Source organism: Bubalus bubalis, chromosome 22, assembly GCF_019923935.1.
Source record: "Bubalus bubalis isolate 160015118507 breed Murrah chromosome 22, NDDB_SH_1, whole genome shotgun sequence".
Classification (NCBI taxonomy): Eukaryota; Metazoa; Chordata; class Mammalia; order Artiodactyla; family Bovidae; genus Bubalus; species Bubalus bubalis.
The window spans coordinates 28,672,326-28,684,377 of record NC_059178.1 but is presented as its reverse complement, the minus strand read 5'-3'; the positions used below and the strand labels follow the sequence as shown (position 1 = coordinate 28,684,377).

At 52.3% G+C, this 12,052-nt stretch overlaps 1 protein-coding gene and 1 long non-coding RNA gene across 3 annotated transcripts in view; one reads left to right on the top strand and one right to left on the bottom strand.

The window, feature by feature from the left end:
* The window catches only part of CABLES1 (Cdk5 and Abl enzyme substrate 1), a 104,050-nt gene extending 95,774 nt beyond the window's left edge, over positions 1 to 8,276 (bottom strand). Inside the window, exon 1 of one of the 2 annotated variants that reach the window (XM_025273698.3) lies at positions 7,294 to 8,276. In XM_025273698.3, the coding sequence (XP_025129483.1) occupies positions 7,294 to 8,132 (839 nt within the window). In that variant the 5' untranslated portion in view covers positions 8,133 to 8,276. The remainder of the gene's footprint in view (positions 1 to 7,293) is intronic. The other variant, XM_006079217.4, reaches the window with a different exon arrangement.
* On the top strand, positions 7,357 to 10,027 carry LOC112581455. Its single transcript, XR_003106030.2, has 2 exons — positions 7,357 to 7,494; positions 9,046 to 10,027. It is a non-coding gene; the product is annotated as an uncharacterized LOC112581455 (long non-coding RNA).
* The last annotated feature ends 2,025 nt before the right edge of the window (positions 10,028 to 12,052 follow it).

The following is a 12,052-nucleotide window of genomic DNA, read 5'->3' as shown; positions in this document are numbered from 1 at the left end:
AGAGATGTACGGTGAGGCCCTGGCACACGTGCTGACAAACCAGCTCTCTGAAAGGGAAAAAGCAAAACCCTGGCTTGTAATAACCACTGGCTGATTCCTGTGGTGTAAATGCTCCCACTATGACTGATTTCAGTTACCCATCAGCTCAGATTCCTTGGTCGTCCCGTCCCTACAGAGTCAATCCAGCATATTCTCGGCTCTGGCAGAAACCCAGATCAGAAGCCAGAGAGACCAGGCCTCAAATTCTAACTCTAGATTCCAGCTATGAGGCCTCTGGCAAGCTTCCTTAAGCCCTCCAAACCTCATTGTCCACAGCTTTAATATATGTATAAGCCCTATGTCTTAGAATTGCCATACAAATAAAACAAAAGATGGATATGAGGGGATTTCCTGGTGGCTCAGTGGTAAAGAACCCACCTGCCAATACGGGGGACTCAGGTTCAATCCCTGGATTGGGAAGATCCCCTGAAGGAAGAAATGGCAACCCACTCCAGTACTCTTGCCTGGGAAATCCCATGGACAGAGGAGCCTGGTGGGCTACAATTCATGGGGTCTCAAAGAGTCGGACACAACTTAGGGACTAAACAACGAATGCATATGAAGCCCATAGCACACAGGAAGGTGCTGCTTCCCCTCCCTGCAGAGTGGGGAGAAGCCAACGTGGGTGGGGTGGGGTTGGTGGATGGGTGGATGATGCAGGGGGAGAGGAGAGACATTCAAGGAGGGAGGTTCGTTGCTGCAGGACTGAGGGAGGAGGTGGTAGAGTGGCTAATTTACCAAATAAAATGTTGAGAGTGATTCTGGTTAAAAATAAAAGACCTAGAAAGTTGGGGGGGGGACACTCCCAGGCCTGTCACCAGCAAGTCCCCAACCACCAAGGGGTCAGGGACAGGTGCACTCAGACCCACAGAGAAGGAAGAAAGTCATCCCTAGGAGGGCGTGCTCAGCGCCAAACCTGGGGCCTCTGCGGGGTGATGGGTCTGCAACGGAAGAAGGGGCATCTGGTGGGAAGCATCCCATGGAGAGGCCGGTGGGTGCCAGAACCCAGGTGCCCTTTGTGAAGCCAGAGCAGAAGACAGGTGTGCAGGGGAACAGAGAGCATGCTGGCCACACGTGAAAGAAAAGGAGTTTAGGACTGCCGGGATCTGACGTGGGCCTCAGAAAGGTCCCTCAGCCAGCTGGGAAGAAGGGATGGCGGGTCCAAACAGAAGCCAGGAGCTTCCAGGAGACAAGGATAGGGGACCAGCCCACATCTCTGAGGACAGAGCCCTGGGCGGGGGCATAGGTCTCGCCCATTTTTTATAAGAGTCAGAGAACAAACAGTTTAGGCTCTGCGGGCCATGTTGTCTCTGCTGCAGCTACTCTACTCTGCTTGTAGCACAAGGACTGCCCAAAACAGTACAGAGATGAACAGGAGGGGCTGTTTCCCAGAAAATCTTATTTATAAACAGCTCCTGGGCCTGAGCATGCTGACCCCTGGGCTGGGGAAAATGGGTAATACTGAAAAGACACCAAAGGTCCAAAAAAAGGAAACACATCCAGGAGGGAGGTAGTATTATTATCATTCCCATTTCACGGATGAGACCCTCAGCACTAAGGAAGAACTACCGTCATACACCCAATTCCTGGGGGCGCCAGGCTCCTGATTCTCCTGTCTCCCTGAGGACACAGAGCCCAGGTGGACTAAACAGGTAACAAAGGTGACGCTAATTCGGGTGTGACCGAGAAACGGGGGCGTGGCAGGGAGCAGGCAGGCACTGGGCAGGACTGGATCCCTGTAGACACGGACAGAGAAGAGACGCCTAAATAAGGAAACCGCAGGGCCAGCGCTGCTCTTAGAGGTCACGGAGGCCACGTTCGCCCCCATCCAGCTGAAGCCAGTCGAACAAGCATTAAGGAGCCTGACTCAAACCACAGCAGAGCAGAGACAAGCGCGTTTGGACACATATCCTGGAGCGAGACTGCCCACAAGCAGGCAGAGTGACCCTGGGCCAGTAACTTAACCTCTCTGTACTTCAGAATAAGGGTGATGCTGTATAAGGGCTGTTATAAGTGTGAACCAGCTGATGCGTTGTTCCCTTAGAACCACACCTGGGACGTGGTAGTTAAATACAAATACTGCATCAAGGCACTGAGCCAGGTCCCACAGTGGGCACATGAAGCGTCTCTGCCCTGGTAGGGCTCAGAAAACAGGCTCAGCTCTAATCAAGCTCCCATCACCAGAAAAACCGTCCTGTTGACGTGTGCCTCCCAAAAGACAAGGATTATGTTCACGCCTGTACCTCCCATAACTGGTACGTCTTACTTGATGTTCATCACATTCATGTTTGTTGAATAAATCATACAAGGCTTTAGGTCCCCAAACTAGAATTTCCTCCATGACATAAAACACAGCCCCTAGGGTCATCCTCTGCCCACTCTGTGACCCTGGATTCCTGCTTCTCCACACTGTCGGGACCTGAAATCAACATCTACTAAAGCACTGTGTAAACCTGATGGCCTTTCGGTCCATCCTTCCCAGAGGAGAGGACCACGGATCACTTCTGTGATGGGGCTCGTAGAGACAGGGCTGGACTGCCTCAGTGGCTGTGGCTTCCAGCCTGGATGGAGCAGGCAGGCCAGCTGTGACACCTCCGCAGCCAGAGGAGCACAGCTGACCCTCCTTGCCAGCCCGGGAAACCCATTCCTTCATCCATTAGCGCACGTCCTGCCTATGGGAGCCACCCGGGATAAACTTAGCTCCACCTCCCCGTCTGACGCTGAGGTTCAGTTATCCACTTGTTCCCAGGCAGTATGCCCGGCCTCCGAGGCAGGTCACAGGGCACTAGCCTGGAAAAGAACACCACTCCACTGTCCCAGCGCTTTCGTCCCAGAAGAAAACTGAGGTGGGGCAGGGAAGCCACCTGCCCTTGGTTGCCAGCCAGGGCAGGGACTGGCTCTGAGCCCAGGGGGGCAGGGTACCAGCTTGGCATTCCTGACTGACATGCTGTCGCCTCATCCAGCCTCATCTACTGCTCCTTCCCAGTGCGTTCAAAGGCCGCCTGCCCCTTGCCCTCTCCCTACCTAACAACTTTCCTTCCCAGGGGAAAAAAATCCAGGCAGGTGGGGCTCCCCGGGGTGGCTATACGGACACAGTGCAGAGCCAGGCTATGGCTTCCCCACCCTCCCCAGAGGACAAAGGATCACGCTTGAACATGCTGCCTCCCTGGGCACTTGTCAGCAGTGGGCAGGCTTCCAATCCACTTCCCCTTCACCCACACCTGACAACCTGGTGAGTGTAAGGAAGACGGCAGCGGGTGAGCCTTGGGCTCTTGTCTCAGGCCCTGGGAGGAGGCACAGGGGAGCGTCCTGACCAAGGCCTAGACCAGCCCGGGCTATACCCTTGGCGTCCACAATGCACATTGCTGGAAAGATGGCTCAACAATAACTTGGGTTCGCTTATTGCTAAAATCCAGAAAGGTCAGGTGGCTTACAGCTAAAACACAGTGTCACAAAGTCACAATGCAGAGAGGTGACAAAGTGGGGGGATTGGAATCCAAGGCTTGGGGCTCTTCTGCACCACGGGCTCTTTCCATTTAAGACCGGAGTCTCCACAAGGCACACCGTTAGCAGAGATGTTCTAAGAAGCAAAACCCTCACCTTGTTTGAAATGAATACCCTGGTCCCCACACACCCCTTCATCGGGCCCCATGGTGCACACGTGTTCACCTGGGCCCCATTCTGCACTTCAGCAGCACCAGGAAGTGGAGGAACCCAGGACTGCTGCCAGCTGCTACCTAAGGGGAAACTTTTCAAGTGAAAGAAAGCCTTGAAACACACTCCCTTTCACCTATTAATGCCTTCCTTAGGCAGAGAACACAACAGGGTGTCAAGCTAGAAGGCATCTTTCTGGCTTCCCGCTTCTGACACCTAGCCAAAGAGCAAACCCAGCATAAAGCCCAGCGCACTGGCTTCCCATCCCTGGAGCCCCATCCATGAGGCCTGTGGTCCTGGGTTCTCTATGCACTTCGGTAGAGACTGGCAAGTAGCAGCAAAGCCAGGGACCCCGAAGAGCAAAGCTAAATGTGGGGAGAATGACTCGGAGAGGGTGTACAGAATCTCACAAGCACCACTGGCCTGCTATGTGTCCTGGACAAACATCTAGTAGGGTCCAGAGCTCCCAAATTCTCTTTGGGCCTATGCATGCCCGGCACAGTGATCCATGCAGGGGCAGAGGAAAGGCATCAAGTTCCAGACTTCCCTGGTGGTCCAGTGGCTGAGACTGAGCTCCCAAAGCAGTGGGCCTGGTTTGATCGCTGGTCAGGGAACTAGATCCCACCTGCCGCAGCTAGGAGTTCACATGCCATAACTACAGATTCCACAGGCTGGAATTAAAAGGATTCTGCATGTCGCAACAAAGATTGAGGGTCCTGCATGCCATAGCTGGGACCCAGTGCAGGCAAATAAATAAATATATATTAAAAAAAAAAAAAAAAAAAAAAAAACAAGAAGAAAGAAAGAAGGAGGTCAGGTTTGGATCTCAAAGATATGGAGTCCTATCTTGGCCAACACTGGGCCTGAGAAAGAATCTACACGTAGGGAGGCTGTGAGAATTCACTGTGATAAATATCAACTCTCTAGCCCAGAGCACAGAGATGGTGTCCTCAGTCCATCAACACATCTGTGCCAAGGTCTGGGCACACACATGTTCCTGCCATATTTCAAGATTTGGAAGTACAAGTCATAGATGTGATCAGTCTTGCAAGTGTCCAGATGAAAGTAACAAAATAAATAAGATTTCAGATCAGGAGATTCTGATTTTTATATACCCATAAAAAACTGCATGTGTGAAATTCCAAGTTCATGGGGAAAAAAGAGGCAGATTTCAGATGAACTATGGCAGCTTTTTCCAAACTTTCCCTTGTATATGAATCATCTGGGGATCTTGTTAAAATGCAAATTTGTACTCAAGTAATCCAGAATAGGACCTGAGGGTTTGTGAAGGTCCAAGAACTCACTTTTGAGCAGCAAGGTTGTTTGGAATTCTTTAAATTGCAAGAAACAAATCCAAGGAAAATACATGATTTAAAAATGACACCCCAGGAGAACATCCATGAAATAGTATATGGAACCACCCAGGCAAGCAGTATTTCTTAAAGCGAGGCACACCAGGAAAGTAAATGACATTCTTTAAACTACCCCAAGTTCTTTAAGTTGGCCCTGGGCCTGATTCAAATGAGTCTATATGCCACATCACAATTCATCTAAGCATGTGAAAGTTCTCTCTAGTGATCAGAAAAACAACACACTTCTGACAAAACTCCTGTAAGCAGTGCAGTGTAGGAAACAAAATGCCCTAGGAGATTCCAAGTTTCTGGCCATGAGAAATGGCCATGCTCGCACTTCAAGGCCTTTCTTCAATCTCAGTCTCACCGATTTATTTCCTCTCTGCACATTAAATTTGACATGGTTTCTGTTGACAGCTGTAATTTTTTAAAAAGCCTGTCAAGTTGCCAGATATGGATAATTCCAAAGTTATAAGATGAATGCGACTGTCAAGTAAGGAAGCATCACACTGACTCACTCATCTTAATGTGTGTGTTGGGGGAGGGGATCAATAAAACACCCACGGGGTTCATCTTTATAGGATCAGCGGTTAAATCTGGCTATTTGGGGGATCAGAAATATTAACACACAAGATGGTCTAAAGGTGATTCTTAGAGATGAAGTGTGAGGTCATCTGATCTCCAGCTGTTGCGAGCAGGGGAACACATCTGTCAAGCATGAGACACAGGCCAGTCTGGCACATGGCTTAAAATAACACCTATGTTTATTACCACTCTTGCCCTGACCCACTGGACAAGCTGGGCTCAGGCTCAAACTACAGAGTCATTAGGAGCCAGTGTGTGATGTCAAGCGGCTGGGAAACTGCTGAGTCTGAGCCATTCACCCAGAAAGGAAGGGATCCTCCTCCCTTCCCGCCCACTGGCCTGCTATGCTATGGGGGAGATGTGAGCCCTGACAAGAAACTCAGGCCCAGATGGTCACCTGTGCCCAGCATTGCTAATCACCCAGGGAAATCACAAGGCTGTCTGACAGGTCCACACCCCTGTCCGCAGACATGTGCACTCAACTAGGATGCTGGACACCAAACAGGGTCCTGATTTCAACACTTGGGAGGAAAGAGACTCCAGACAAAATTCTGAAGGAGCCTGGTCCATTGGGAGAGGAAGTTAAGTTTTCCAACAGACCACCTTCTTAATAGACCAGAAAAAGCCTAAGTGTTCAGAGGAGCATCACACGAGACAGGCTGTAACAGAAAAGGTTCTCATCTCCAGGCCTGCAACAGGCTGGCAAGTTCCCATCCCAGAAAGGGAAACTGAGGCCCCAGGAAGCTGACATAACTGAGCCATAGGAGGCCTTCCTAACTAACTAGCCTGGACGTTCCCTCCCAGGAACCAGGCCTGCACTTCCTCCCCGTTGCTCAGTCCTGTTCTCCCCCTATCCCACCTGCCTGATGCAGACAGAACTGCCCAGGGTGCCTGGAACAAGTTCTAGCCATTTCCTGAATGGGCAAGTGTCCAGCATTTCACGGTTTTGCTAAGATGCTTGAGACCTGGAGATGACTTAAGCTACCAAACACAACCTTTTGAAAGGTGAAAAACTTTTCACTCATTTCAGCGAATTCACGTTGGGATGCAAAAAAGAATCCTCAAGCCCTATTTCCTCTGTGTCCCCCACCCTCAAGGCCTTCAAGGGCACATAAGAAGGGCTTTCCTTTTCTTAGGAAAGCAAAAGGAAAATGCCAAGTGCTCCTGGGACACTGGAATACTTGGAGCGCAAGCAGAACTTAGAAGGCATTCGCGGCGGCGTGTCTGCGACAAGTTAAGGCTCACACGCGCCGCTCGGCCGGCTGCCGGACCCACTGCTGGACTCTGCGTCCCGCCTAGTCTTGCCGGGAGCGAGAGGAGTGCTTCTCCGGTCCGGCCCGGGTTTCTGAAAGCTCGTGCTCTTTCCTTGCAAGGAGAGGTTTTGATGCCACTTTTTTTGGTGGGCTCCCGCAACCTGTACCTCCAACCCCATTTGCATAAGCACGGTGCTTCTCGGTGAGTGCTGGGCTCGTGCATACACGTGTGAAAACACACACACACTCCCCAGAGACCTTCCTTCTTCCGCGTGCCCTCGCGGTTTGGAATTCGCGCCAGAAGCCCAGGGATCCGGCAGGGCGCGGGAAGTGGGAGCGCCCGGTGTCCCGCAGCAGAGCGCCGGCCGGGCGGGGTTAGGAGAGGCGCGCGCCGCGTCCTGGCTACTCACCGGGACCTCTGCAGCTGCTCGAAGGCGCTGGAGCCGCTCCCCGGGCCCGCCTGCTCCAGCGAACAGTAGTTCTGTGAGGTCTGCCTGGAGAAGGCAATGGGCAGGATTCCCTGAGTGAACGAGTTGAGGCGGCCCCGACTGCCGCTCCCGCCCCCGGGGGTCCCGGAGCTCAGGAAGGCGGCCGCCGGCACGTGCACTCCGGTAAAGGCATCGTCCTCCTCCAGCTCCTCCGGCCCGGCGTCCCCGGACCCGTCTGGCGGCTGCGGCTGAACGCCAGCGGCGAAAGGCGCGGGCCGGAGCGGCTGCCACAGCTCCCCCGACGCCCGGCCGGCGCCCAGGGAGCTTGCGAACCCCCGGGCCGCCCCGGGGCCGAGCACGGTCGCGTGGCCGCCGGGGACGAGCGGCGAGGGCGGCGGGAGGCAGGGGCCTGATCCAGCCGCCAACGCCGCCGCCGCCGCGCCCGCCGCGGAGAGCGCGCCGCAGCCGCCCCGCTCGGCGGCTGCTGGCAGGCTGAGCCGAGTCCTCGCGCCGCAGCCGCTGCTGGGCTTGGCCGCGCTGCTGTCCTCGCCGCCGGCCCACTCCTCGTCCTGCAGCGGCGGCCGTCCGTCCAGCGAGATGTTGGTGAGGAAGGAGAGGGCAGCCTGGCGCCGCCGCGGGTCCATGCGCGGCTTCCTGGGGGGCTCGGGCGGCGGCTGGGCCGGCGCTGCGGCCGCGGGCCGGGGCTGCGGCGGCGGCTGCAATCTGCCGATGCCCGCGGCGTCGGTGCCGGCGCTGCTGGTGCTGCTGCTGCGGACGGCCGTGCCGGCGGTGGCGGCCGTGGTGGCGGCAGTCGCCGCCATTGTGTCCGTCTGCGGCGAGATTTCCGCGATGCCCCCGGAGAAGCGAGTGGCGCCCGAGTGCTAAGCGGCGGGCGCGAGCGCCGGTGACCCGGGCTGGGCAGGGCGCGGGGCGCGGGCGGCGTGCGCGGCGGCCCGGCCCCCCAGCGGGCGGGCCATGCTCGCCCCTCGGTGCTCGGGCGGGGGGCGCCGCCGCCCTGGCCCACGCGCGCGGCTGCTGGCTGGCTCGCTGGCCGTCTGCCCGCCCGCCCGCCTGCCCGCCTGCGGGATCGGTGCTGGGCCCTCCGGGACCCCGCGATCTCCGGCTCCCCGGCCCCCGGGTCGGTATTTATAGGTGCGCGCGCCCCGCGCTCGCTCTGCAAAACGCTCTGTGCAAAAAAAACAAACAAAAAAAAAAAAACAGTATCACGTGTGGGGGGTGAAACCTGGGAGGAAAACAAAGCCGCAGGCGGCAGCCGCGCAGGCAGGCGGCGGGAGGCGGGAGGCAGGCGGAGGAGGAAGAGGAGGAGGAAGGGAAAACCGAGCGGGTGGCGGGGCGGGGATCGGCCTGGCGGTCCAGGTAGTCCGAGCTGACTGCGGGGAGAGTTGGTGGCTCCCTGCCGGGGCGCGCGCCCAGGTGCGGGAGGCGAGCACGCTTCCCCGTCGCGCTTGGACTGGGAATTGCGGAGCGTGAGCAGAGCTCCGAGTCACGCGTGAGGATGTGGTCCCGGGAGAGTTATGGGTCTGCGGGACGAGTCCCTGGAATTGAAGCGATTTGGCCCGCGAACTTGTTAACTGGATCCTGCGCTGCCCTTGTTGGGCCCCGAGAAATAAGTCCTTATTAATAGTTACACGAGTAGGGCCACACCCCTTTATGTGGACAGTCCCACCAGCAAGCGGTCGCTGACCGTTGAGTTTGTGTCTCATTCATTTGCAGGCTGAGGACGCAGCTCCTGTTATAAATGCACACCCCGGGGTGCACAAGAACCCCAAACCCTACCAGTGTCTTCTATTAAGTACCTGTCCAAGGATGCAATGACCCTTTCAGAGCTGCAACGACGGATCTGGGAGGGGTCGCAGTATGCTGTACCCCAGCCCCACCGCCAACAACCTTCTGTTCTGGAGTAGAGGGGGCTTTGCCGTGGACCATCTGAAAATGCTTGCAGCTTTCCGTCTGCGGTTTGGGTGACTTATCAAAGGCAGTAGTAACAGTTGTCACACTGACGAGTTCTCTGACATCTAAGAAACCTCTCTACACTTTCCTGAGGGAGAAGCAATGTGTTTAAGATCAAGTGATTAATTTAATTAAAGGTTTAAATTTAGCCTTGGAGCTAATGGGTAACTCTACATTGAAATTCCACTCCATTTCAAGTTCAGGAAAGTAAATTGAGTAATGCAGGGCAAATACACCCTTCCAGAGACATGCCGCCAGCCTGGAGGAGGAGATATGGGTGAGTTCAGGTTACAGTGGCTTAGGCCAAACTCGGCACATGGCCCTTTACATGAACAGTTGTTCATTTTTTATTTTATGCCATTTTTAGGCCTTTTGAAAAAGTGGAACCAAGAGTCTAGAGCAGCCTTATTGCAGCTAAGTGACCAGCTCTGTGTAATTTCATTAGGATTTTAATTACTCTGTTTAACTTCTTGAAACTCCCAAGTTACTCTATTACAACTAACTTAATTTACTTGACCACTGTTTGGTTGTGCTGGCAGGCAGTGTTTAAAAAAACCACCTCCACTGCACATGTAAAAGAAAGACTTTTTAAATCACAAAAGTGATATATATTAATTGCAGAACATTTACAGAATAAGTAAAGAGAAGTAGGGGAAAAAAAGCTCCATTAACAACCTCATCTTGTATGGAAATAACTATTACAATTTTGATTCCTTCCTGTGTTTATTAAACAGGTTAAAGCAGGCTGTCTCTTGTGATCTTTACTTGCTGTGTTTCAATTATCCTCCTTTTAAGAATATTTTTCTATAGCATCATTGTATTTATTTATTTTTATATAGCATCATTTTAATGACTGCACAGTGTTCAATTTGATGGAGAAACTAGAATTATTAAGCCTATGCCCTACATTGAACATTTAGGATGTTTCCCCTTTGCTGTTATAAAGAGTGATGATGAAATCCTCTATTTTTCTAAAGCTTGCTACTTATCCAGTATTATTTTCCTAGGTTAAATAGATGCTGGGGCAAGATGATCTGGCCCCGATCATGTTTTTAAGGCTTTCTATCCAGAAAAGTTGCTACAATCTGCTTCCTCACTCTTGCCAGCATTGGATATTAAACTTTTTCATTAATATTCATTTATTTGCCCATTCAGGCTATTTAAGGGTTAAATATGCAAACTAATATCAAATATTTAGTAAGCATCAAACAAGAATTAACTGGTTCTGTGATCTTATGGCAATCAGGAGAGAAACAATTTATTGTTCACCTACTATGTGCTGGGCTTCCCTAGTGGCTCAGATGGTTAAGAATCTGCCTGCAATGTGAGAGACCAGGGTTGGATCCCTGGGTCAGGAGGACCCCTGGAGAATGGAATGGTTACCCACTCCAGTGTTTTTGCCTGAAGAATCCCATTGAGAGAGGAACCTGGTGGGCTACAGTCCATGGGGTCGCAAGGAGTCGGACCTGACTGAGCAACTAACACTTAGTTACTTTACTATGTGCTAGGCGACTTCACTTTCACTCTTCACTTTCATGCACTGGAGAAGGAAATGGCAACCCACTCCAGTGTTCTTGCCTTGAGAATCCCAGGGACGGGGGAGCCTGATGGGCTGCCGTCTATGGCCATGGTCGCACAGAGTCGGACATGACTGAAGCGACTTAGCAGCAGCAGCAGCAGGCGATGGCACCCCACTCCAGTACTCTTGCCTGGGAAAATCCCATGAATGGAGGAGCCTGGTAGGCTGCAGTCCATGGGGTCGCCAAGAGTCGGACATGACTGAGCAACTTCACTTTCACTTTTCACTTTCATGCACTGGAGAAGGAGATGGCAACCCATTCCAGTGTTCTTGCCTGTGAGAATCCCAGGGAAGGGGAAGCCTGATGGGCTGCCGTCTATGGGGTCGCACAGAGTCGGACACGACTGAAGTGACTTAGCAGCAGCCACAGAATATTTCTAATTCTTGTGTTTATGACCACACTGCAACGAGGGGAGGGGAGTTATCATCAATAGTTTACAAATGAGACTCAAAAAAATTAAACGATTAGCCCAAGGTCAGTAGCTCTTAAAGAGCCTGGGCCAGGATGCAAATTCAATTCCAAGACCCATGCATATTCTTGCGCCCTCTGCTGGTGAGCACATTTTATAGGGGCGTGCTGTCTGCACATTTAATTTCATATACTTACCGAAGGTCAACTATAATAGCACTAAAACAAGCTTTGGAGGAAGGGATCCGGGTGTCAAGAGCAAGTCTCTTAACTTCTCCAAGCCAGTTTCCTCTGGGTTATTTTGAGGTACAAATGAGATGGCTTGAGAAGTGTTTTATAAACTTTAAAGTACTTTTTAAAATGTCTGTTATTTATACCATACTCATCTACTTGCTCCCTGAATTTTTCCAAATTCACTTATTTTTCACCTATTTATGCATGGATTAAGTATTATTAAGCAACTTTTATGTGCACAGCACTGTCCTGCTACAAAAGGGATAAAAAGAAGTATAGCTTTTAACCCTTGTGCCCTTGACACCGGAAGTAATGAAAACCAAAAGCTCAGGACACATTGAAGTAAGATGGACTCTGATTAAGTGATCAATTGAGCAATCTGACTGGACTGTCTATACATGTCATCATAGTGTGAAGAAGTGGTTTTTATTTGAGGGGAGGCCTCAGGCAAGAGCCAGGATTTAAGCTGACCTGGGAAATGGAGGAAGGAAGGAGAAGGTCAGTTCAGGAAGAGAAAATTCTGCAAATTCCTCGTGGACTGCAACCAC